This window comes from Acanthochromis polyacanthus, chromosome 4 (genome assembly GCF_021347895.1).
Source record: "Acanthochromis polyacanthus isolate Apoly-LR-REF ecotype Palm Island chromosome 4, KAUST_Apoly_ChrSc, whole genome shotgun sequence".
Taxonomy (NCBI): Eukaryota; Metazoa; Chordata; class Actinopteri; family Pomacentridae; genus Acanthochromis; species Acanthochromis polyacanthus.
The window spans coordinates 20324681-20346250 of NC_067116.1; the positions used below are offsets into that span (position 1 = coordinate 20324681).

The following is a 21570-nucleotide window of genomic DNA, read 5'->3' on the forward strand; positions in this document are numbered from 1 at the left end:
ACAGGAGAGTATTTGAGTATTGTTCTCTCTTTGTTTTTAGATCATAAATTTAGTATATTTAGATTTTGAGCTCTCTTGTTGGACAAAATAAGTAATTGGAAAATGTCCTCTCAGGTTGTTTCTGTTATTGTTGTTTATTTCCAGACACTATATAGACTTCAAATTGCTGGCAGATTAACTGATAAAGAACATAGCTGAAAGCTGAAGCTCTCAATCTGGGCCCTTATTGTATACTTCTTGTTAAAAAATTTCATGTAAATGATGTGAAACCTTTTAAGTTTCAATCTATTGCTCTCTAATTTCTGACCAATATTTCCCTTTCTGTAAATTGGTTCAAGCTTGTTGGTCTGCTTAGGTGTTAAGAGCAGCAGAGGCCTCCAGGGACCACTAGGACTACCACCGTTGGTACTGTTGTACATACAGGCTATTTTTTACAGGATAGGACCCAGGTGCTCAGTGAATACAGTTTTGTATTGTGAGACAGCCTAAGGAAACATAACAAACACGTGTGAACCCACCAGAAGCATGAATGTGACCCAGTTTGCTATATTCATAGTTGAGAAAGGCAAGGCTATGAGGGGAAAAACCAGCAGAAACAGATGGAATATATTCATGCTTTGCTTTTAATCACTTCATAGAAAAATTATTTCAGATTTATTTTTGAACACAATATACAATATAATACCATACATTGTGTGAAACATTTAATAACCCACCTGCAACAACCGGCGGACTTGAACATAGTATTGACAATTAAAAAAAGCCCATCTCTCATGCAGATAGTGCTAAATCTGGCTAACCATTTGGACACAACTAGGACCAAAAAAAAAAAAAGCTTTAACATAGAAAAACAATGTTAATACTGACAAATTTGAATTTCAAAACTGCTAACAAGTTTGGTCAGAAAGAGTTCACACATTAGCACAATCAGTTATAGAAGATCATGTTCTGTTGTTAATTCAAAACAATTCATGTCTGTGCTGAGCGTATTGTAGCATGCTACCAATACTGTCCCCATGTTATCTACTTTTACAAGAAGTGCGTTAAGTGTAAAAGGAGACAATCGCTTTGTGTTTGTCAGTCGAACCTGTATCTGGCCTCGTATATCAGCAATCTGCATTCAAACGCTGGATGGAGAAGCTTAGGTTGTGACAAGTCGCCGAGAGAAAATTAGCTATTTGTACTTTGAAACCAAGCACTGACAATGCTTCAGTGTCGCTAGCTTGTATGTATCCTATATCCAAGCCTATGCAGTTTAACATGTCCTCTATGTCGCCTCTGGGTTACCAAACTATTGATGTCTGATGAAAACCTTGCACCTTAAAAACTCAGTTGGTCCAAAATTGTTTGTTTTTTTGGTCAAAAAGAAATGATCAAATATAATTTTATTAGAGGATGAAGTCCACTGTAGAAGTCTGACTGTTATTTAAGAAATATTACTAAAGTGAAATTGAACACAGAAAAACAAATTGACAACATTTTCCTTTAATGTCAATGCATAATAGAAAAAACTCAAGTTTCTTTTTCTTTCTCCTATCTGTGACATGATATTAAATGATAACTAGATTTTTCATCTACAAATTAAAAACAAAAGCTGTTTAGGAGTTGCAAGGTTTTCATATGACAACAACAACATGTCTCTTTAGCTGCTGCTCTGCTGGGCACTCAAACATTGTGCGAATATATACTTAGATATATTTATGTATATAAAAACAATATATAATACATATATAAAAAGACTCTAATCCAGAGTCTTCTACACATTAGACACCACCACTTCCAGGTAATGCAAGTGCATATAAATTAAAATAGATTTTACACTGAACCAGTATTTCTTAGGGGTGCAACGGTACACAAAGTTCAGTATGAACCTCTGTTTTGTAGCCACAATTTGGTACGTTTTCGGTACAGCAGGGAAAATAATACACTGCATAATTTTATTTTCTTTCTTTCTTCATTTTTTAAATCATTTTTTAAAACATTTAAAAGTGCCTTACTGGCCATAACTAAGAGCACAGCCATCTTATCTAAAAATGACTTAAATGTCATTTTCAGTGTGAGCACAGAAGTCAAAGAGCTTACTGGGTAGTGTGAGGTAACACATACATGCTTAATAAAACTGGCACAGTGTCTCCTCCTTCCTAGCATGCTGTAGCTTATAAACAACTGTGCATTGCCAAAATGTTCCTGGTAGAGCTCACACTGGAGAATTTGTGTTCCAGGAGCGCATGTGTGTTAACATATTTTGAGCAGATTTCTGACTTTAATTTTTTAGGCTTATAGAGAGTACTGAACCAAGGAAATTCATACTGAACTCAATGTCACATACCGAACTGTTCGGAACGAATACACGTACCGTTACACCCCTCGTATTTCTTATTTACAAGCTTAACGTATCGAATAAATACACACTGTTATAAACAGCAAAAAGGACCAACTTGAGCTCCTAGCGACAAACAGTAGAGACAAAGGTGTGGAGTGATGGGGTAAGGCCTGATGACAAACTCAGCTCATCTAGACACATACATACAGAAACGCCCACGCATACAGAACTTACATACACACTGCACACAAACGATTGCCACTTAAGCATGCTTCTGTGAAATCAGATGAAGTACCTTTGAGTATCAGTAAACCTACATGAAAATGCAGACTTGCGATTACAGATGCAACTAGGGCATCTAGAAAATTCAGTCGTGAAAGCCACAGGAGCAGAAATGTGAGGCCTGCAAGCCATTTTCAAACCATCTTCTCCAACGCAGTAGTGAAGAAACAAAAAGAGGCGTTTTTGGGTTTGTGTTAAAACCGGAGAATCTAATTATTTTTCTCCCTTACCCCCCCAAAAAGCGTACAGTCTTTCCATGCTGAATCCAGCAGTTCTGTCTGTGCCAAATCCTAATTACCCAACTGTCCTGGAAACCTGATACAGCTGAGAGGGAGGGAAAAAAATTCAATTGACGTCAATGAGCAGAAGCAGCACTTGAGGGATTTTTATCGTGAGGAAGAAATAGCTGGCCTGATTGTTTTGGGGTTGTGTCCGTGAAGCCCAGATGGGTTTGTAAACCACGTGAATACTGGCACTGATGAGGGGCAGAGAGAGCCTTTCAGACGGGCAGCTGTAAGAACACCTTTAATCATCTGGTTGGGCCTGATTGCAGAAGGGCAGGGGGGCGTTACATCAGACAGGTCTGAGGTCAGAACTGTTCCAACTAACAGGATTATTAAGACTCTAGCATACTTGTAGGCTATAAATAGATTCACCACTGCTGTGAATTTCATCTTTAGCAGACTTGATTCCTGATTGATCTCAGAAGTTTGATGTCAGGAGGTACTTGCTTTAGATTTGCTTGTGTTTCTGCTTTTTTATGTTGCAGTAGGTCATGGGTTATGAAGGTTTGAACTGGGCTCACCTTCATTTCACACCAACAGGTTTTGGTGTGAAACAACAGGAAAGCCCAGTGGTCTGCAGGCCATTACTAAGAAAGCGTGAAGACGTATTGACAGTATGAAAATACAGGTGATGCATTTTAGCATGCCTGTGACATTCATCAACTGATACAGAAAGCAACAAACTAAACATGCAACATGAACGATGAGTCAACAAAAGCTCTTGAATTTCATGTGTAAAGAAGAACTTGCGCTCAGATTGAAAAACAAATTTGACAAATATGGGTGTTAATGTTTCCTATTTAAAATGAATTTGTCCAAGAGTTGTTTGTCAACGTTTGTTTGGATTTCTCTATTGCCCAATACATGGAAGACTGTAATCTTTCTAACATACAAAAAAGATTTTGCTCTTTTATATAAGAAAACAAACATTTCACAGACATACTAGAGTGTTCAATAAATAAAAAACTATTATAAAGACAATAGTAAAAAAGGCACACAAAAGTCCTTTGACAAATGGTACAGGAAAAAAGTAAACACTTTCTCTTGCTATACAAACGTGTCTCCATCAGTAGATCTTACTCTATGCTACTTCTAGATCATATATCTGTAAAAAAGTCTTAAGGTACAAAACTTCTCTCAGTAGTGTCGATGTCCATTTAATGCCAGTCCAGAAAAGAAAAGTAACCATTTTCCAAACTGGCTGAAATCCTTCAAGTTCCACTCTCAGTCTCTCGCCTGTCCATCAAGACTAAAATGTTCGCAGTAATTATTTCCTGAGAACGCTGAAGCCACTCCACTGAAACTGTCCGTCCATGTCTGGCTTCAAACACCCAAGTGCAAGATGCCCCTGTGCAGGCTAAAACTAAGCCCTTGCTTCTGTGGGCTTATTAAAAAGCACAGCTGCAAGAGGATACCCCCTCTTTTTCCAAAAAAACCCTTCACATCACCATGTGAGCCTGATGATGGAAGCCCTATGTGTCTGTAGGTGATGCCTCATGCGTCACAATCTCTATTGCAGTTGTTGACTCAATCATGCCGCCCTCGTCTTGCTCCTGACCGTCCAAATAGTCTAGGGGAGGAGAACGAGAATCTCCGAGACTATCCTCCTCCTCTAACTCTTCCTCATCTTCTTCTTCTTCCTCCTCCCCTTCGCCGTCTTTCTCGATTCCATCCAAGTCCTCCTCCTCCAAGGTCAGCTCGAACTGAAATTTCTCCCCACCTCCCTGTACTCCAGTACCTCCACTGTGTCCATGTGTGCCCTGGTCGTAGAAGGGCGGGGAGGGACTCTGGGGAATCATGCTCTGGTACCAGTTCCTGTTGTCCTCTAGCGTGTCCAGAATGTCCTGGGCATCGGGGTGGACAAGATCGGCCCAGGTCTCCCATAGAGGGTGCACGATGTAGTCAATGAAACCCACCTGAAAGAGACAAATGAGAGTCGGGAGTGAGTTCTTTTCAAGTTTAAAAGCACATGCTGAATTTCTACATGTCATCTCCATCACAACTAAAACAATTTCTGGGTTTTTGTTGCTTACCTGGCTCTTTTCCACTGAGGCTGTGTGTTTGTCACACATTGGGCTGATCTCCATCCCCCTCTCCCTCTCTCGGTCTCCCTGGTGGAAGAACTCCTCCATTATCCGGTCAGTCCACTGACGATACAACTCCAGGGACTTAGTGGGGTTACTCAGGTCAGCACAGTGCACCATGTTACGCAGCACCTATAAATAATGCAGAATTCCACTTAGTAAGAACATTTATTTTCTGTGTTAGACTCACCATTTTTTCATTTTTGTTAAAAAATATACCAGTGCATGTCACATCATCAAAACTTATTTTGCACTTTTTCTGCTCCATTTTCTTGTTGCAGTGTCTTGTTGCGGCCAGAAAAGCAACAAATTGTGAAATTTGAATTGTGTCTACACACTTGGGAAACGGTGAGCCTCTCCAATGTACGGTCCCAAACTGAAACAATACTGCGGTGTGTGACATAGCTCTACAAAAGTGGTTTCTTGAACAACAAGCATTCGGCCAATTTTACAATGTGCTTTACTATGCGAAAGAGGTCAGTCTGGGAGGAACAGGTGAAAGTGTGGAGGGAGCACTTAAAGATTAAAAGATGGATGGACTGAGAACAGGGGTGATGGTGGGAGCACAGGTCAGCTATGTAGGAGGCCAGCTAATGATCATTGGTGGAGTAACCTTTGCCTGGTATTGATTAAAGCTATTAAAAGCAGGTAAAAGAGAGGTGGAGGGCTTCCAGTTTGTCCAATCACAAACTCACTTTACAGCATGTAGAAAAATGTGTTTAATTATCCGTCTACAAGAAGGACATACCTGTATCCTGTCGGTGTAATTGTCTAGCAGCAGCACTCCAGAGCTTGTCACCTTCTTAGTCTCCACCATAGTCTTCAGATCAGCCAGTAGACTCATGTGTTTGGACATGTCAGTGGCCAAAACCTGTATAAAAGAAGAATTTAAACTCGTGATCAGTAGCAGGTCAGTTTGGATTCATTTCATTTACATGAAGAGGGCTGTCGAGGGGATGACAATGTGTATCTGGACTTCTTACCATGTCGATAACCATCTTCCGCAGAGACTGTCGCTGCTTCTTGGTGAGGTTCTGGAAGATATCGCAGTTATCTTCCTGTAGCAGCTTGAATCCAACAGCCAAATGGTGGTTCTCCAGCACAGACTCATCGTTGTACATCAAGGCCAGCTCAGAGTCTGCAAAGGGATTTTTTTAAGTGAGTTGTTACATTGATTCTACTATTATGTGCTGGAAGACATTCTTTTAGTAGGTAAAGCAACATATAAATCGCCTTTTTCTCGTGTAAACCAATATTTCTGACTTACTAGTATTGATCAGGAATTGGTTTGATACTCCAGGATGGTCAACATCGTGGATAGCCGCAGCAAAGATGGCTGCCAGGATCTCAAGGTCTGTGAAGACAGCCTGTAAGAGACAGGAAAGAAAGAGTTTAACAATTTCACAAGATAAAAAATTGCATAAAAAACAGCAGTTAGTCTATGCACAATAACTATTTATTGGTAGAGTGTTTTGTAAGGGAGAGATAGGAGATCTAGAGTTATACATGAAGACTTGGTAATCAAAATTTCAAAAATTTGTCCGTAGTGTGACACAAATCCAGTTTTTTCTGTTGCAGTCTGCCTTTAAGAAAAACAGCAGGCAGCCTGGGTCACACAAAGAGAGAGGATTATTATTCTAAAGTAAATCAAAAAGCTGCCTTTCTGTCAAGATCCTCAGTGAGAGAGTATAATATTTGTATAGATGAAAGATGGAGTACCAAGAAGAATAGATCACGATCTAAAGACTGGGGCGTTCTGACCTAACTGTATCTCACCAGCTACTCTCCGGCTTGAGGAGTGCAGTAAGAAAATGCAAGCAGGAAAAAGTGAAAAAAAGGCATGAGTATTGAGTAAAACAGGGGAAGTTTTCTGAGTAAACTGGTGCGAGCAGAGCAAAGGGAAAAAAGATGATTCAATGGAAGGACGTTGAGCTCTTCAAAGCTGGTGTAGCAATCCAGGAAAGTGGCACATGGGGTGATGTAAGAGCTCACTCCTCTAATTTAGTTTTCCCTTATTTGTGTGGATGCATTGAAGTTAAGACCTGGATACACTTTTTAGCCTCCAGAGTTGAGACATATACGGCCAAAAGACTGAGTGCAAATGAGACCAAAATATGTCACTTTGCACGAAGACTTACATCCAAGGCTGGAGTGGAGAGGAGGATGTGTGTGGACTGAGCCACATCAGCAGCATGCAGACTGTTGTGGTAGGCCACATCTGAATGGTAGTGATCTTCCAGTGTCATCATGTAGGCCACAAACGTATCCACTGGGATCTTAAATGTCTTTAACAGGTCTCGCTCCTGGGAAAAAAAACAAACATTGAAATGTAGTTTTAGAATAAATGTAAATAAGTGGCATTGAAACAAGGGTAACAAATATATAAGTGGAGACAGAATGTAGATTAAATCACTCCATACCTGGAAGATGGCGTACATGATGCAGGTAAGGGGTCGGTTGTTGGAGTATTCCGACACTGTGAAGATGTTTAGGCCCCACTTGTTAAGGTCCTCCAGCTCCTTGGACAGCAGCTCTTCCTTATCGGTCTTGACGCCGAAGCGCGAGATGCTGCTGCTGGAGAGCGAGGGCCCATGGGAGACCTTCTTGACCCCGCTGATCTGTGTCATCAGCTGCTGCTTCTGTTGCTTCTTCTTCTCTCGTGTCTTGGATGTCGGTGATGGGATCTCCACTTCATTCTGTTTGTCTGAGGGGGGAGACGAAAGAGCTCTTTGTAAAGGAGTGTGGCAACATTAAAGAAAAGACGCACACAGCAGCCCGTTTTCTAATATGCTTTACAATGAAAACCAGGTGGGATGTGTTGGCTGGTCTGACAGCCCAGGTGCACTATAGAAACACCTGTAGCGGGTTCTTCCCTGAGGAGTCTATCAATTCACTCATTCATTCATCATGTCTCCCTCCATTCATTTGCTCATTCACGCTCTCTGTCATCCACCTGCAGTCTCTCTCTGAGCTCCCACTGTTCATTCATCTCCCTCCCTCCCCGTCACACAGCAGGTGGCTCACATCTCATCTCCTGTTCTTTTCACTCTCATAGGTCAGTCCATTGACAGACTGAAAGCTGAGGCTTCAGCACTGTTAAGGCAGCTCCGTGACGTTAGTGATTCAAAAAGCCGCCGCATCTTTTACAGCTTTATCAAATCACTCAGTAGTGAGATTTTTATATTTGTCTAGTTGGTCTATTCAATTACAAAATGAAGAATGAAATCCAAAAAGAAACACAGAAAGCCTTCAAATCTTTCATGTAATGTTTCTTTGAAAAAAAAATATTATAAAAGCAAGTCTACACACTAAAAATAAACACTGTGGATGCCAAGTTTCTTAAAATATCCACACAAGGCTGTGTTTACTGCAATCACGGAAGAATTGAATGAAACCCTGCGGGGACTGGCTATCGGCATGTATGTGAGCTGTGCACTCATCTATCAAGTCTCGACTCAGCTCATGGCTGGCCTATCAGCCTTCCCCTGTGGAGGGTTATTCAATTACCAGCTGTAATTCAAATAATTACTTTCACTCTCATGCTTTCCCCCACTCTCTCTCTCTCTAGCAGCTTTTCCAGCCTTTCTCTCTGTCTCTCGCTCTCTCTTCAGTTTTCCGTTGGTAATTGAGAATGGGCAATTAAGCACTCTCAGACATGTGCTGCGTGGGAAACAAGGGGAAGAGCAATATATTGCCCGCTAATTTATTACAAGTCATCATTATCGGCACTGCTTTATAGTGCTTGTGTGTGATGGAAAGGGAGGGATCAGACTGTGAAAAAGAAGTTCCATCCATTTTTCTTTTATCATTTCTGCCTAAGTGTCAGTACACAGTAAATGCTGCACAGACTGTTCTATCGTTGACATGATAAATGTCTCTGGAGATTTTTAGCAGTTATCATGGCGTGGGTTTCCTCATTTGATCTGATTTCGACTCTCCGTTTGACTTACAATGTGTCAGCCCGTCACATGAATAGTCCCTCATATAGTCTGTTTTATTTCTCTTGTCTGCTGTGCATTTCGCTATCATCTCATTTCATCTCAACTTAAGCGGTATAAAAACAAGCAAACCAAATAATCAAGCAGACGGAGTAAATATCTGTTTGTCTGATGCGGTTCTGTCTCTCCCTTTTCTTCCTTCTCCCTTCCCAATCCTCTCTCACCTCCCACGTTTATTTCGATTTCATCTGACTCCTTTTCATCCTCCTCCATATGCTCTCCTGTGAGAGTCACAGATGCAGTGGGGAAGGTGGAGTTTTTTTTGTTTTCCCTGAGACTTTCCCCCCCACCCCCAGCATATTCCCTAAGCTAGGTGTGTACTGCTGTTGGCCGTTCAAGGGGAATTATGGTGGAATTATGCTGCGAGGACAGCTGTGGCGGAAAAACGGCAACACGTGAATGGTCAGCATGATGTTGGCCAGCAAACCTCAGTGGAAAGTCCAAAATCCTCAACTAAAACCACCATCAATAACAAAGTCTGGGATGTTATTTCATCCAGGGAATTATTCAGGTTCCATGAGCGCTGTTTTACCAGTCTGCCTCATCAGTAGCTGAAAATACAGCGAGGAGGATTTGTGGTGGATGTAAAAATGACCTCTGCAGAACCAGGCGTATGGCATGAAAATGTAATTTCTCTGATTCTGAATGGCTTCTTTTATTAAAATGTTACAAAGCAGAAATAAGTGCATTGCTGATCTCATAATAATCCTAATGGATGGAAGGATTAAACAGTCCTGCTGGTCAGTTGAGGCCATACCAGGGCAGCTGTGCTGTTTCAGCCAATTTTTCCCCTTCTCATTAATGTTTACCTGTTTTTTTTTTTTTCCTACCAGCAGCAGGGTAATCCTCATTTCTTTACTGAAGCGATAGTCATCTCTGTCTGGATTCTCGGGTTAGCGAGAGGGGGAGGGAGAGGGACAACAAGGTGTCCCTGCTGACAAAGATGCATTAAGATGGGGATGACTCACCCAATCTGCTGAGCTTATATCACTGCCAGCAAAGGGGGTTTCTCTGTACCTCTGTTTTTTTCTTCACTGCAGTCAGTTCCCTCTCTCCCTCATTTGCGTCTTCTCTGTTTCCCCCCTCCTCTCCCTCTCAATGATCTGGCGGTGAGGGATCCACTAACAACACAACGCTGGATCAGGATAACAATCGATCGGCAGCACAGTGCCTATAAATAGTCTTAACTACCTTTACATGCATTCTATCTGGCATCTATTATCCATTTTTTGTTTGTCAGTATAAATTCCCTGAAGATCAATTACTTGTCTATTCTTCAGTTTTGTGTATCTGTCCTCTAGCTAATGTCACGCTTACGTGGATATCTCACATTTTTCAAAAAAATCAACTTGTACTTCTTCTTACTTTGGGTGTTTTTTGTTTGTTATGTTTCCCATGAATTAACAGTGTGGTTTGGCACCTGGATCATGAAACACTACACGGGTGTCGAAACAACAGAAGCAATGTTTATAAAGGAGGTATGAATGCATGGATATTAAGCGATCGCCATCTATTCTCAGATCTTAAATGTGCAACCCACGCTGACACCATCCAGTTCCAAATTCTAGATAACAAGCACCCTTTCCAGTCAGACCGTCCCTTTCACAAAGTAACCAACCACCTTAGAGTCTTTTTTTAACTTCAACCTTATCAAAATACACACTTTTCACTTGAATTTTAATGGCCACTTCGAGCTGGATCCTATACACATCTAGACAAAGCTTAATGGCGCAGTTTTTTATGGTACGCCCCCACAGGAAAGCCAGCCAGAGCAACTTGCACAGCTCAACATCGCGCAAAAGACTGAACCTCCACAAAGATATTGCGGCAAAGCACCTGAGAAACGGGAATCTCTGTGGACCTTTCAATATTTTTTCAGATTTTTACAGTCACCAAAATTATAATTATAGTCTGTGTTAATGTAAGGTGCAGTATGAAGACCCAACAGGTGATTTTTTTACGTGTGATTTTGAGTACACAAGACTTTCATTTACCTAGGAAGGTGTTGGAGATGAATTCGGAGACCTGATTCCCAGACCGACTCATCTCAGATAGGTGCGTCAACTCCCGATTCAACATTCTCTTGAACTGCAAGAGAGAAAGAGAAGGAGGAGGGGGAGAAAAAAATGTCGTCAGATTCTACTGAAGGGAAAACCTGGGAAAAAAGGTGGTACAAAATTCCATGGAAAATACAGCAGTGCCTGATTTTATTCTCCCAGGCCAGATATATTGCTTAATTACAATGCACAATCAGTGGGGGGGACATCGTATTTTCCCCTCCATTTTCCCTGAAATTAATTAAGATGCAGATTATTATTTGTTAACAGTGGGGGGGCTATCACCTTTTAATACCCCTCAAATTACCCAAAGCAACCAATTTGTAGTTTTATTACCCAGAATCACATTTCTGGGGCCTCTGTGGGCATTTTACTTGCATCAGTGTGGAAGAATTTTAATGATGTCAGAGGAAAATCTGCACACTGCTCGCGACATTGCTCTTTCACGTATTTTTATACATTCTAAACAGTTTCACATTGATAAAACGGTCACGATGGACACACGTTTGTGAAAGTACATGGAGACCCAGGCACTGCAGCAGCAGCTGTTTATGACAGACTGATGCATGCGCGTGCACGAGCATACACACCGACACACACACAAACAGACACACAGCTCTGCAGAGGGCTCAAGATGGAGCCTGAGCCACAAAACACCATTCTGTCAGACCCCCTCCTCCCTCACCGTGATGGAAATATCTCTGCACAGTATCCCAAAAAGCTTCACACAAACCGCTGGTGTTATCAAAATGTGAACTTTCTATAGAATACAATAGAACAGTAGCACAGACAGGTACAATGAAATGAGTGCGGTATCCCGACGAGCTACGTAGATTTGCGCCACACACCTTAATGTAACCCCAAGACACCGACAGCAGGTAATTGGCTTCAGGCATTTTGGACCCCGTTTTCTCGTTCCTATACAAAGCCAGAACTGTAATCCAACAGGAAAAAAATGGAGGCAGACAAACAGGATTCTCTCAACACCCCAAGAAAAAAAAAATCTTCTCTCCTCTATTTTCTCTTCTCAACAGCTAAGAGAGCAGCTTGATGACGGCTCACTTTCCCTCTTAGCAGCAGAAAAGGGCCAGCTCTGAGTCTCCATGCTCGGGCATGGAGGGATAGATAGATGGACGGATGTGTGGAAAAGCTGTAGCCAGACGAGACGACGAGGAGATCCAGCAGGCTCGGTGGATCGGCTGGAGCTGTGAGCTGGAGACTCTCAGCGCACTGATGAATAATGGAGAAGGAGCAAGGAAGGGAGGAGGGAAAAAAACAGCGATGGAGACAGGAGGAGGAGGAGACGGAGGAGGAGGGAACGAGGCAGCGATGTTCATCTGACTGGAGGGGGGGTTCCTCCACTGGATTTGTCTTGCTTCGCTGCTCTCACTGCTGTAGCGCTCACTCCCCCTTTTTCTCTTTGCCCCTCTCTCTCTCTCTCTCTCTCTCTCTCGCTTTTCCCTCCCTCCCACTTCTGTCTCTTTTCCCCCTGCTGTAGTCTGCCAGCCCCAGCAACACACTCTAGTCAGAACACATGATTTGACAGAAAGTGGAGAGATGGGGGGAGCCCTAATTACAGCTTGGCATTGGTTTATATGTGAAATTCTGAGGGGGTGTTTGAGTGATTGACAGTTAATATCCAGACTTCCAGATGTGACTGTCCCTCTTTTTCTATTTTTTTCCGCCCACCAGCTGTGCATCCACTGCAGATAAGTTTCACTCTCTTCATTTCCCAGGCCCTGTAATTCTCTCTTAAAGTCATTTTTATGAAGTCAGCCATTGTGAAGGAATGTCATTGAGCTGTAAAACTACGCCTCCCCTCTACAGTAAAACAATGAGGCTTGAGGAAGGGGATGTGGCACGTTTTGAGCAATGTGAATGTGCAGCGACTGTATTTTTATGACCATTATCTCTATTATCACCCACTCCTATTCCACCTCCCTCCTTTGAGTCGTCTGTTGTCTCCTGACATCCAAGTGCGGCAGGCGTTGTGAAGAACTCATAAGCCTGTTCATTATCCGCATCCCGTAATAATATTAGATGCTGACAGGGTGTCTGTGGATGGCTATTTTTACCCGCCAAGACACCAGCGCAGAGTGGGGAAGATGGTCAGAGACGGGGACCATAAAAAAAAAAGAGAGAGAGAAGGGAGAGATGACAGATAATTGCATCCTCACCCAATTTAGGTGACATGAGCCCGTGGTTTTCTATCTGGCTGTGAGTGAGTGAGTGTGCCAATTACCAGAACACCCCAACGGCATGGCAACAGCATCAGGCAGCCGGTGCAAGGCTGTTTTGAAAGGAGGAGAGGAGAGAACAGTGGAGAGGCTTCCCCTTTTTCGTTCCCAGGCAGACGTGGTGTAGCTGCTGAGCTGTCACGAGGACACACCACACACATCGCCTCTGCTCACATCCACCGATGCACGGGCTGAAAGCTGCCCCCTCCCAACCCCCCGTGCCACCGCCTCGATTCCCTCCTTCAGCTTCGCCTATCCCTCACTCTCCACCACTTACATGTCAATTTCTCTCCCGGCTGCCACTTGCCAACACGGTCATCAATCTCTGTGTCTGTCTGCCTCGCTGGCAGAATCAATGGGCTGTCCTTGGAGCAGGTGTTGATACTGCTGCAGTGTACAAGGCTGAGGCCACCTGACTGTAATATACTGTTACATCAGTACCAATGGCCAATTTCCAGGCGCGCTTGTGCTTTTGTCAATTGTTTTTGTCGTGGATGGCTGCAGTGCTTTCATTAATGAGAAGATTTACTTCTTGTTAGTTTAGAGACATTCCACGGGAAACTGTAAACAGAAGTTCTCAGAGAACCTCTCAGTCCGATATGTGTGTGTGTGTGTGTGTGTGTGTGTGTACATGTTTGGAAAGATGAGGGGGAGATCAAAGCTTTCCCGAGAGGATTCCGGATTATCCTCCCACTGAGGGAAAGAACCAGAAGCAGGGAGGTAGGATGCAAGAAAAGAAAAAAAAAATATGAGAAAAAAAAAAAAGAGAGAGAAAGAGAGGAGGCAGCCCTTTATATAATAGCTCCCTGCATAATATATAAAGAAACCAGAAATAACAGCGGGGGATGTCTCTCTGCAATGTGTCGAAGAGCTCTGCTTCCCTAGAGGCTGCAAAATGCCTCTGTACACATGCATACACAGCAGCAGCAGCAGCCTACAAATGCTATTATCTCCAGTTAAGCACAGTAGACGCTGATGTGTCACATGCATGTCATCCTTGTGCTTTTATATTTCTATATGAGTGTGTTTTTGCTGGAGTGTGTTTGATTTTGCTCATTCAGGAGCAGAGGGGAAGCCTCTTTATCTCCAACCAACACTGGAGGAAGATTAACCTCTCCGCTCTGTGGGTATCTCTCTGTCACATACCCTCATACTGTAAAGCCTTATTCTATTATTTTATCCATTCGATTCTTCCCTTTCTTTTCCTCTTTGCTCGTATCGTGTCATTCTCACACTTTTACCGCCATATCTCCCTCTCCTAACCTTTTACTCTCCCCTCGCTCATCTCTCTCATCCATCTCGCTCATCCTCTGCTTATAGCAGGTTGGGTTGATTCAGCAGAGAGCTGCTGTGACAGAGGTAGAGAAGGTGAATGGAGCCTGTGGCGTTTCAGTGGGGGTGGGGTGTGGGAGCACGAAACAGAGCTCCTCCATTAAGACGTGATCCCATCCGACAGCTCACTGTGGAGGGCAGCCAGGCAGACACGGAGTCTCCCTCCAACACGAGACTGAGCTCATGCACTGGCAAGAGCACGCTTCCATGATCTGACTGGATACCACACATCCCACTGCACTGTTTCATGTTGCTCTCTCTTCGCTGATTGCTGTGTTCAGATGACAAGATTTCATCTGTTAATAAATCTGAAATAATGTACACTGACTATTTATAATTTAAAATATTTAGAGAAATTTCTTCCATAATTAGCTAATCCTAACTGCCCAGGGTATGGTAAGTTTTGTTAACATTGCTGAAAATGGCCACAATAGCTTGAAATATAAAATCGGCGCTAAATCCCACAGCCGGCTTGTTTCTCTCTACAGTTTCGGCTTAGAATCATCATTTTACCTGAAGTCAGAGTGAAGTTGTGTCTTTGAGCCACTAGTGGGTGCACTATACTCATGCTGCCAACCTGCTCTGTGTTCAGAGAGTTGATTCCTTAACCCTACACTGATAGTGCACAACTTAACTTATATTGTACTATATTAAACTTTAAAAAAAAATCAAACAAATGTTACTTTAATATGATCGGAATATACAGTGATTGGAGTGTGAACTTTTTGTTGTGCAAAGCAGTAACATTAAACGTTCGAATTTGGGCATTTTTATATTTACCATCTACAAACGTAGCCAAAAGTGCATTGAGCATCTTTCAATATAATTTCCGATTTTCAGCATTTACCATAGCTGCTGTGACTTCTGCAGTCAAGTCTTTCTGTGGGTTTTGTGGGTTGTGGGTTATCTCCCCCTCACTTTCACATGACGCAGGGTGGTAGTATCGGCACGGTGGCTCGGACAGGTAGTGACATAACTCCAGAAAGATCAGGGAGCCTACCTACGCATGAACCGTGCGCATGTTGGGTAGAAGTACAGAGAACTCTGAGAAGGCAGCCTGACTACCTCTCACTTCCTCTGACTCACTCACTCATGCTATTGTGTGTCTGCATGAGAAAGAGTGTATGCATGTGTCTCTGAACCCATGTAGTAAAATATTTTGAAAAAGAGCAGTCAGCTTTAAGAGCCAGAGACAAATATAAGGGGAGAAAGAGAATAATCTGACTGATTAATTGCCGTCTCTCACGCTGATCAAGGCCTTAGTAGAGACAGATGTGGTTTGCAACAGCATTTTTGGCTGGAGGCACACGGCTAACAGCCTGCAGAACTGTACTGGAGCTGGGATTGCTTGGAAAGCAGAAAGCAACCCCATGTTAAATATCAAATGGGCAATATCAAACCAAGAAATGAAGTACAAAAAATAAGAAATGCTCAAACACCAAAACATCGTTTACAAGTTTAACTCTCAAAGCATGTATACACCCTAGCTTTTGGGAAATAAATCACAAAAAAGTGTTTTTACTCTGTCCATCCGCAGTTTGAACACAGCAGGCATTTAGCAGCATATAATCACATCGCCTCTACTTCTCTCTTTCTCCCCAAGATGACCTGAGCGTTTGTCCTCAGTCATTAAAAGAAAGAAGAAAACTGGTCGCCACACTTTGGTACCATGCTTAGATACGCTACTGTTCATCTGCAGAGGCCTCCTGTGATTGAAATCCTCCTGTCACCTATTATCTCACTCTCCCATTTAGACAATATTCACCAGAGACAAGCACTCATTTTTCTTCAGATGCGTTTTGTTCTATTTGCCCTTTCATAAGTAGTAACAGTTGCGCTAAGTACCAGTTATCGTTGCTTACAGGTCGCTTAATAACCAAGGAAGTCAGTGTGTCAATGTGCCATATTTTCTGTGATCTTGACACCCTGCAACTAAAGTTAAGGTAATTCCATAAAGTAAAATTCTATCCAAATATACTGCAAAGATTGCATAGAAAGGCCAGAGACAGATATTCCCGTTGTGACCAGTGCTGAATTCAGCTTTGATCTTGGGGTGTAAGAGTAAATAAAAGTCTCTGCTACAATGCAGCCTCTGTCTTTGAGCGTAAGCATTAAGACATTAAATTCAAAAACATGCAGAAAGATGCACATTGATTCTCAAATGCAAATTGCAGGTATGACTGCTTGTTGCTCCACAAAGCTCTGAAAATGTGTACAAATAGAAAATTAATTTTAAAAAACATGTTTTAATAAAGTACCGCAACAATTACTAAACATCACCAGCATGCTTTCAAACAGATGGAAACACTAAAGCAGTCATCAGTCGCAGCAGTGAAATATGTTTCAAGTACTCCTGAGGTCCACTTTAATCGGCACTAAAAGTCAAAGAACATAGAGGATCTACTAAACTAAAAGTTTTATACACCAGCATGTTAAATTCACACCATGTTTATCAAACTGCAAAAGTTCGGCACTCAAAGTCCACATGAGTCAAACCTCACAGACGACACAAAATTTCAAGAAAAACTCACCTTTCTCCAACCATTTAGCTTCCCTAATTTCCTCTCTTTCTTGTCAAAGCAGCAGGCGCCCATGTTGCTGAGTGCAGAGTAGAGCAGGGATGCCGTCCGTTAAAGTGTCTGTCTCAACCTGACTACAGCATTAGTAAACGGACCAAGCCTTGGCTCTCTGACGCTGGGAAACGCCACAGCTTCTAGTGACTCACTATGGGCTGCGAAGTCTGACTCGGCTTTACCTCACACCCTGTGTATGTGGAGCAATGACTGAGAGTGTGTGAGAGAGAGACCTCTGCCTGATACACACTCCCTCACGGGGGGAGGCCCGCCTCTAGCCTCTGCACTCCTCTTGCTGTTTGCTACTCCTACAGCTGGCAGTCACAGCTCTGAGGTTTACACTGTCAATACCTGGCTGATCGTTCTGACGACTACAGCGCTTCCTGTTTTGATGAACACAGTGGATTTCCATGAACTTCGATTACAAAAGACAGCCGGGCATAGTTGTTTTGTTTTTTTTTTCCCCGTCCTACCAGTTAAAATCTATTCAGGTGGCAAACTCTTTTTTGACAGAAGGCGTACTCTCAACAGCAGCAGCTACTCCAATGCTCTATCAGTGTCTACACTAGACGCCTTCAGGCAGATTATTCAGCTGCAGGTCAGGTCCACTTTGGAAGCACTCTGAGCTCAACATGAAGTTGCTGTAAAACCGCCCTGAAGTGCAAAAAATGTTAGAAACTGTTGCAATGGCTGTGTCAGTTTCTCAGAGCCCAAACATAGGTCTTTAAATTATTTTGGAGATTTAATAATTAGTTGATCAATCAAAAAATAGCATTAATCAGCTGCTATTTTGTTTAGAATATTTTAATATTGTACAAATCTACCCGTCTCCGTATTTAATATATTTCCTTATGTTGTATATTAGTGGCCATAGTTTAGAATAAAAACTAATATCAGTCAGCGCTGTAGCAATTCAGAGCACCTTCCATGCTGGTAGCATGAAAGTATGGGTAGAGCAGAGAAGAAAAGACAATATTGTGAAAATTTGACCTTGACTCTATACTGCATTAAAATAAAAAACAATTGTGATTTTTTTTCACTTGAAGAGTTGTGCTGAAGAAGAGAGGATTGTGTATGTTTTCTCCATTAAACAAGAAAATAATAAAAGCCACATGTGAATCAACTGATAATGAAAGTAGATAATATTTGCAACTCTGAGTGCTTCATCTAACCAACAATCCAGAACCGAAAGATATTCAATTACAAGGATTTGAACCAGAAAAAAAAGGCTGTACATCCTCACATTTTAGAATCTCATTAACCATTCCATCAGTTGTTGCTTTATTATCTTCCATTTAGATAAGTGATGACTGGATGTGTTACTTAAGCTCTGATTTCATGTAACTGAGGGTCCACAGCATTAACACAGAAAAGTATTCAAACTCCCAGCAGACCTTGACCCATCTATGTCGACGATGCATAACAGAGAGGACAGTCACGTACTGTAAGTCCTCAGCAGCAGCCACTGCACTTCACCTTGGAGGTACAAGCAAGAGCGTCTTGCATTTCACCTCCCTCATGCTCAGGTTTCATACTTTGTCACAGCTTGAATAACAGTTTTTCCATCCTAAATACAACAGATAGTCAGGGGTCACATTGGCCGATTTTTATGCTCTTGCTAACAAAACCAGGTTGGGTGCAACGGCTCACATGACAAAGGGGCTGCAGTTGTGTAATCTTTTAGTTTACTGTAAAAACAAAGCATGGAGGACGATAGCTATGGTTTAAGTGGGACCTGACCTACTGTTGGTATGGACACAGCCACAGACTCCAGCTACATACGTGCAACACAAACATGTTTGCTGGACAACTTCTCTGGTATCTTGTCCACAGATTACGTGCCAGGACACATTCACTCACTTGCCAAAGTCACATCTATTAGAAAGGGTCATGAAATACAATAAGCACATTGTGCTACCTGAAATGCTACGCTGTAGACCAGTATTGTATCGCTCAGGCCCAACACATTTGATTCCTCCTCACAAAAACTCACCTTTCAGAGTGAAATTTCCAGTAAATCTGATTTTACATCCTTCTTAAAGGTTACCTTTTTGAGATAGTCTGCTGACTCGTGACCAAAAACGCACAACACACAGCAAACTATTAAAAGTGTACAATCCAGCATTATTTTACAACGCTAACAATGACAAAATGTGATATATCTGTTCGTTTACAGCCTTCCATGCAGTGTATTGTGTTACACTCTGATTATCTTGGCAGCTCAAAGGGTACGTTTAATAATTTCTTTAAAAAAGCAGAACAGATCTACCCCTTCATCATTCCCTTATTGGGATGTTTGGGAATTTCTCAAGATGGTGAGGCCCCTTAAATCAGTCTACACCCACAGACAGCATTTTGGCTCAATGCTGCCAAACTTTCTTTGATTGCAAAAGTGCTAAAAATCACATGTTGGACAGATAACCATATGTGAGGAGTGACAGAAACCAGCATAATTACTGCAGCTATTAATATAACAAGTGTTGTAACTTAGTGTTTTTTTAGCAATACACTAGTGCCATTCAGACAGATATAACTCTGCCCTTACATTCATGTCTAAATGTCTCTTTGCTAAAACAGCTATGGAAGCAGTTATTCTATGATTCCTCATGTGTTAAGTGAAACCAGTCCTGCTAACTGCCAGTGCTGAGCGTGTGTCCACATCAAGACTGCAGTGGGGTACCAAAACACAACCATTAGGCATCCAAATGGATATGATGGGGTGTCTATTGTCGTCTGGAGAGAGAGAACATGGGATCAGGAAGGAGACAGGAAGAGAGAGTCACTCTGCCCAGGGGTCTGCAAGGATCCTTCTCTCACTCACACACACAAATGTTCTATTTCTTCCTCTCCAGTTTATTGTGTTTGACCCACTGTGGGATCCCTCGCATCCTGTTGTCCAGTTTTATGAGAAATAACAAGCTTTTCCTCTTGGCTCGCATGACAAACTGTGTTCAGACTCTTTTACACACAGCTGCCACTCAGCCTATAAATGAAACACACAAACAACTGTTCACTGCTGAATGTTTTGAGTCCAAGAAATAAAATTTAAAAAAAATCACTACATTCAAAAGAAAGAACCTTTCCAGTCAACTAGAAAGAGGAAACGCATGACTTTCAATAAGCTGCCATCCCCCATGACAATATAAGGTATAATTTTACCGAGGTTAGATCTACAACAAAGATGGCTGAGGATCTAGTAGCTAATGTTTATAGAACTCATGTTATCATTGCAGCCCACAGTTGTTATTACCCCTGTGGTCAACCCCAAAAAGCACCATTGAGTATCTTTATAAAACAGACACCTGCATGGCACTGTCTCAGTGCAAAGTCTTTGGGCTAAAGAGGGGTATTCCCAAAACAATAATGCACATGTTAAGGCCACAGAGCACCAGGTCAATCATCGAGAGAAAAAAAAGGTTATTTACTCTTTAAAGGTCGAGGTAACAGCAAGAGTGCAGCTTATAGAGTCTTAGGTATAAAAATCAGAAATCCGCACCAAGACAAGAGGAAGCTCAGTAAATCAAGCGATCTACAATCTCAATATAGCTCTGTACCATTTTTCTGTCAACTTCCTGACTCTTTATGTAAGGGGCAGGAATTGAAGCTTGCTGCACATGACACACAATCAGTGACACAGAAGAAACTGAATAACCAGTGGACAGTAGAAAAGCTCAGTCAGTTAAGGTGCAAAGAGTGCCACAAAAACCATGAGAGATGCGACTTTTTGTCCATTTTACCACCCTTGCACCAAGACAAAAAGCAAAATGTCCAAAAAACACAATGTACTTGGAATAACTTGTGAGGCTTAAGAGATTCTGCTCAAGTTGGCTTATAGCCTTGCAAAAGTTTGTAATTGCATTCTGATACCATGGTTTGTATCATAGTGGATGAGACTATTCTATAAAAAACTGTCAGTCAGTTGGGTCTAAATGGCTGCTGCCTCTGCAACCCTTACACTGATACTGTTAAACTAATTCTGATTCTTTGAAAATGAATGCATTCAAACAACACTGCGTCTCAATAATACAGTGTTGCAGTACATATATAATCCAGTCAATCAAGTTTAGCGCAATCAGTGATAAACCTTCAAGTCAAACATTTCTCTGCATCAGAGAGCAATACGGTTAAGTGGCGACCTATATAAAGAACCAGGAACTGAACCTTGGCGCACATCGCATACCGCCAATGGTGCAGAAGAAGCAGAATAACCAGAGGACAGTGAAAACGTGTTTAAAAAAAGGAAAGCTGGAATGAGGGCCACTGCAGCCCAAAACAAAAACACCTCCTTTGGTGAGCCCATCTTTGCACAGAGAGAAAATAAGCTTCATGTTGTCTCAGGCAGGCATCAGCTGATAAGTAGCATCCAGTCACGTACAAGTGTGCAGGTGGCCTTTAAAAGC

General features: G+C 42.1%; 1 protein-coding gene across 5 annotated transcripts in view; it reads right to left on the reverse strand.

Annotated features, from left to right (window-relative positions):
- Positions 1–605: 605 nt before the first annotated feature.
- The window catches only part of pde4ba (phosphodiesterase 4B, cAMP-specific a), a 219614-nt gene continuing 198649 nt past the window's right edge, over positions 606–21570 (reverse strand). For 3 of the 5 annotated variants that reach the window (XM_022199765.2, XM_022199766.2, XM_022199767.2), the window contains 8 exons: positions 10966–11059; positions 7394–7677; positions 7112–7276; positions 6241–6340; positions 5957–6111; positions 5722–5844; positions 4923–5105; positions 606–4805 (listed from right to left, as the gene is read on the reverse strand). In XM_022199765.2, the coding sequence (XP_022055457.1) occupies positions 4362–4805; positions 4923–5105; positions 5722–5844; positions 5957–6111; positions 6241–6340; positions 7112–7276; positions 7394–7677; positions 10966–11059 (1548 nt within the window). In that variant the 3' untranslated portion in view covers positions 606–4361. Of the gene's footprint in view, positions 4806–4922; positions 5106–5721; positions 5845–5956; positions 6112–6240; positions 6341–7111; positions 7277–7393; positions 7678–10965; positions 11060–11876; positions 12418–17128; positions 17361–21570 lie in introns of those variants that run through there. The other 2 variants (XM_022199768.2, XM_022199769.2) reach the window with 2 other exon arrangements.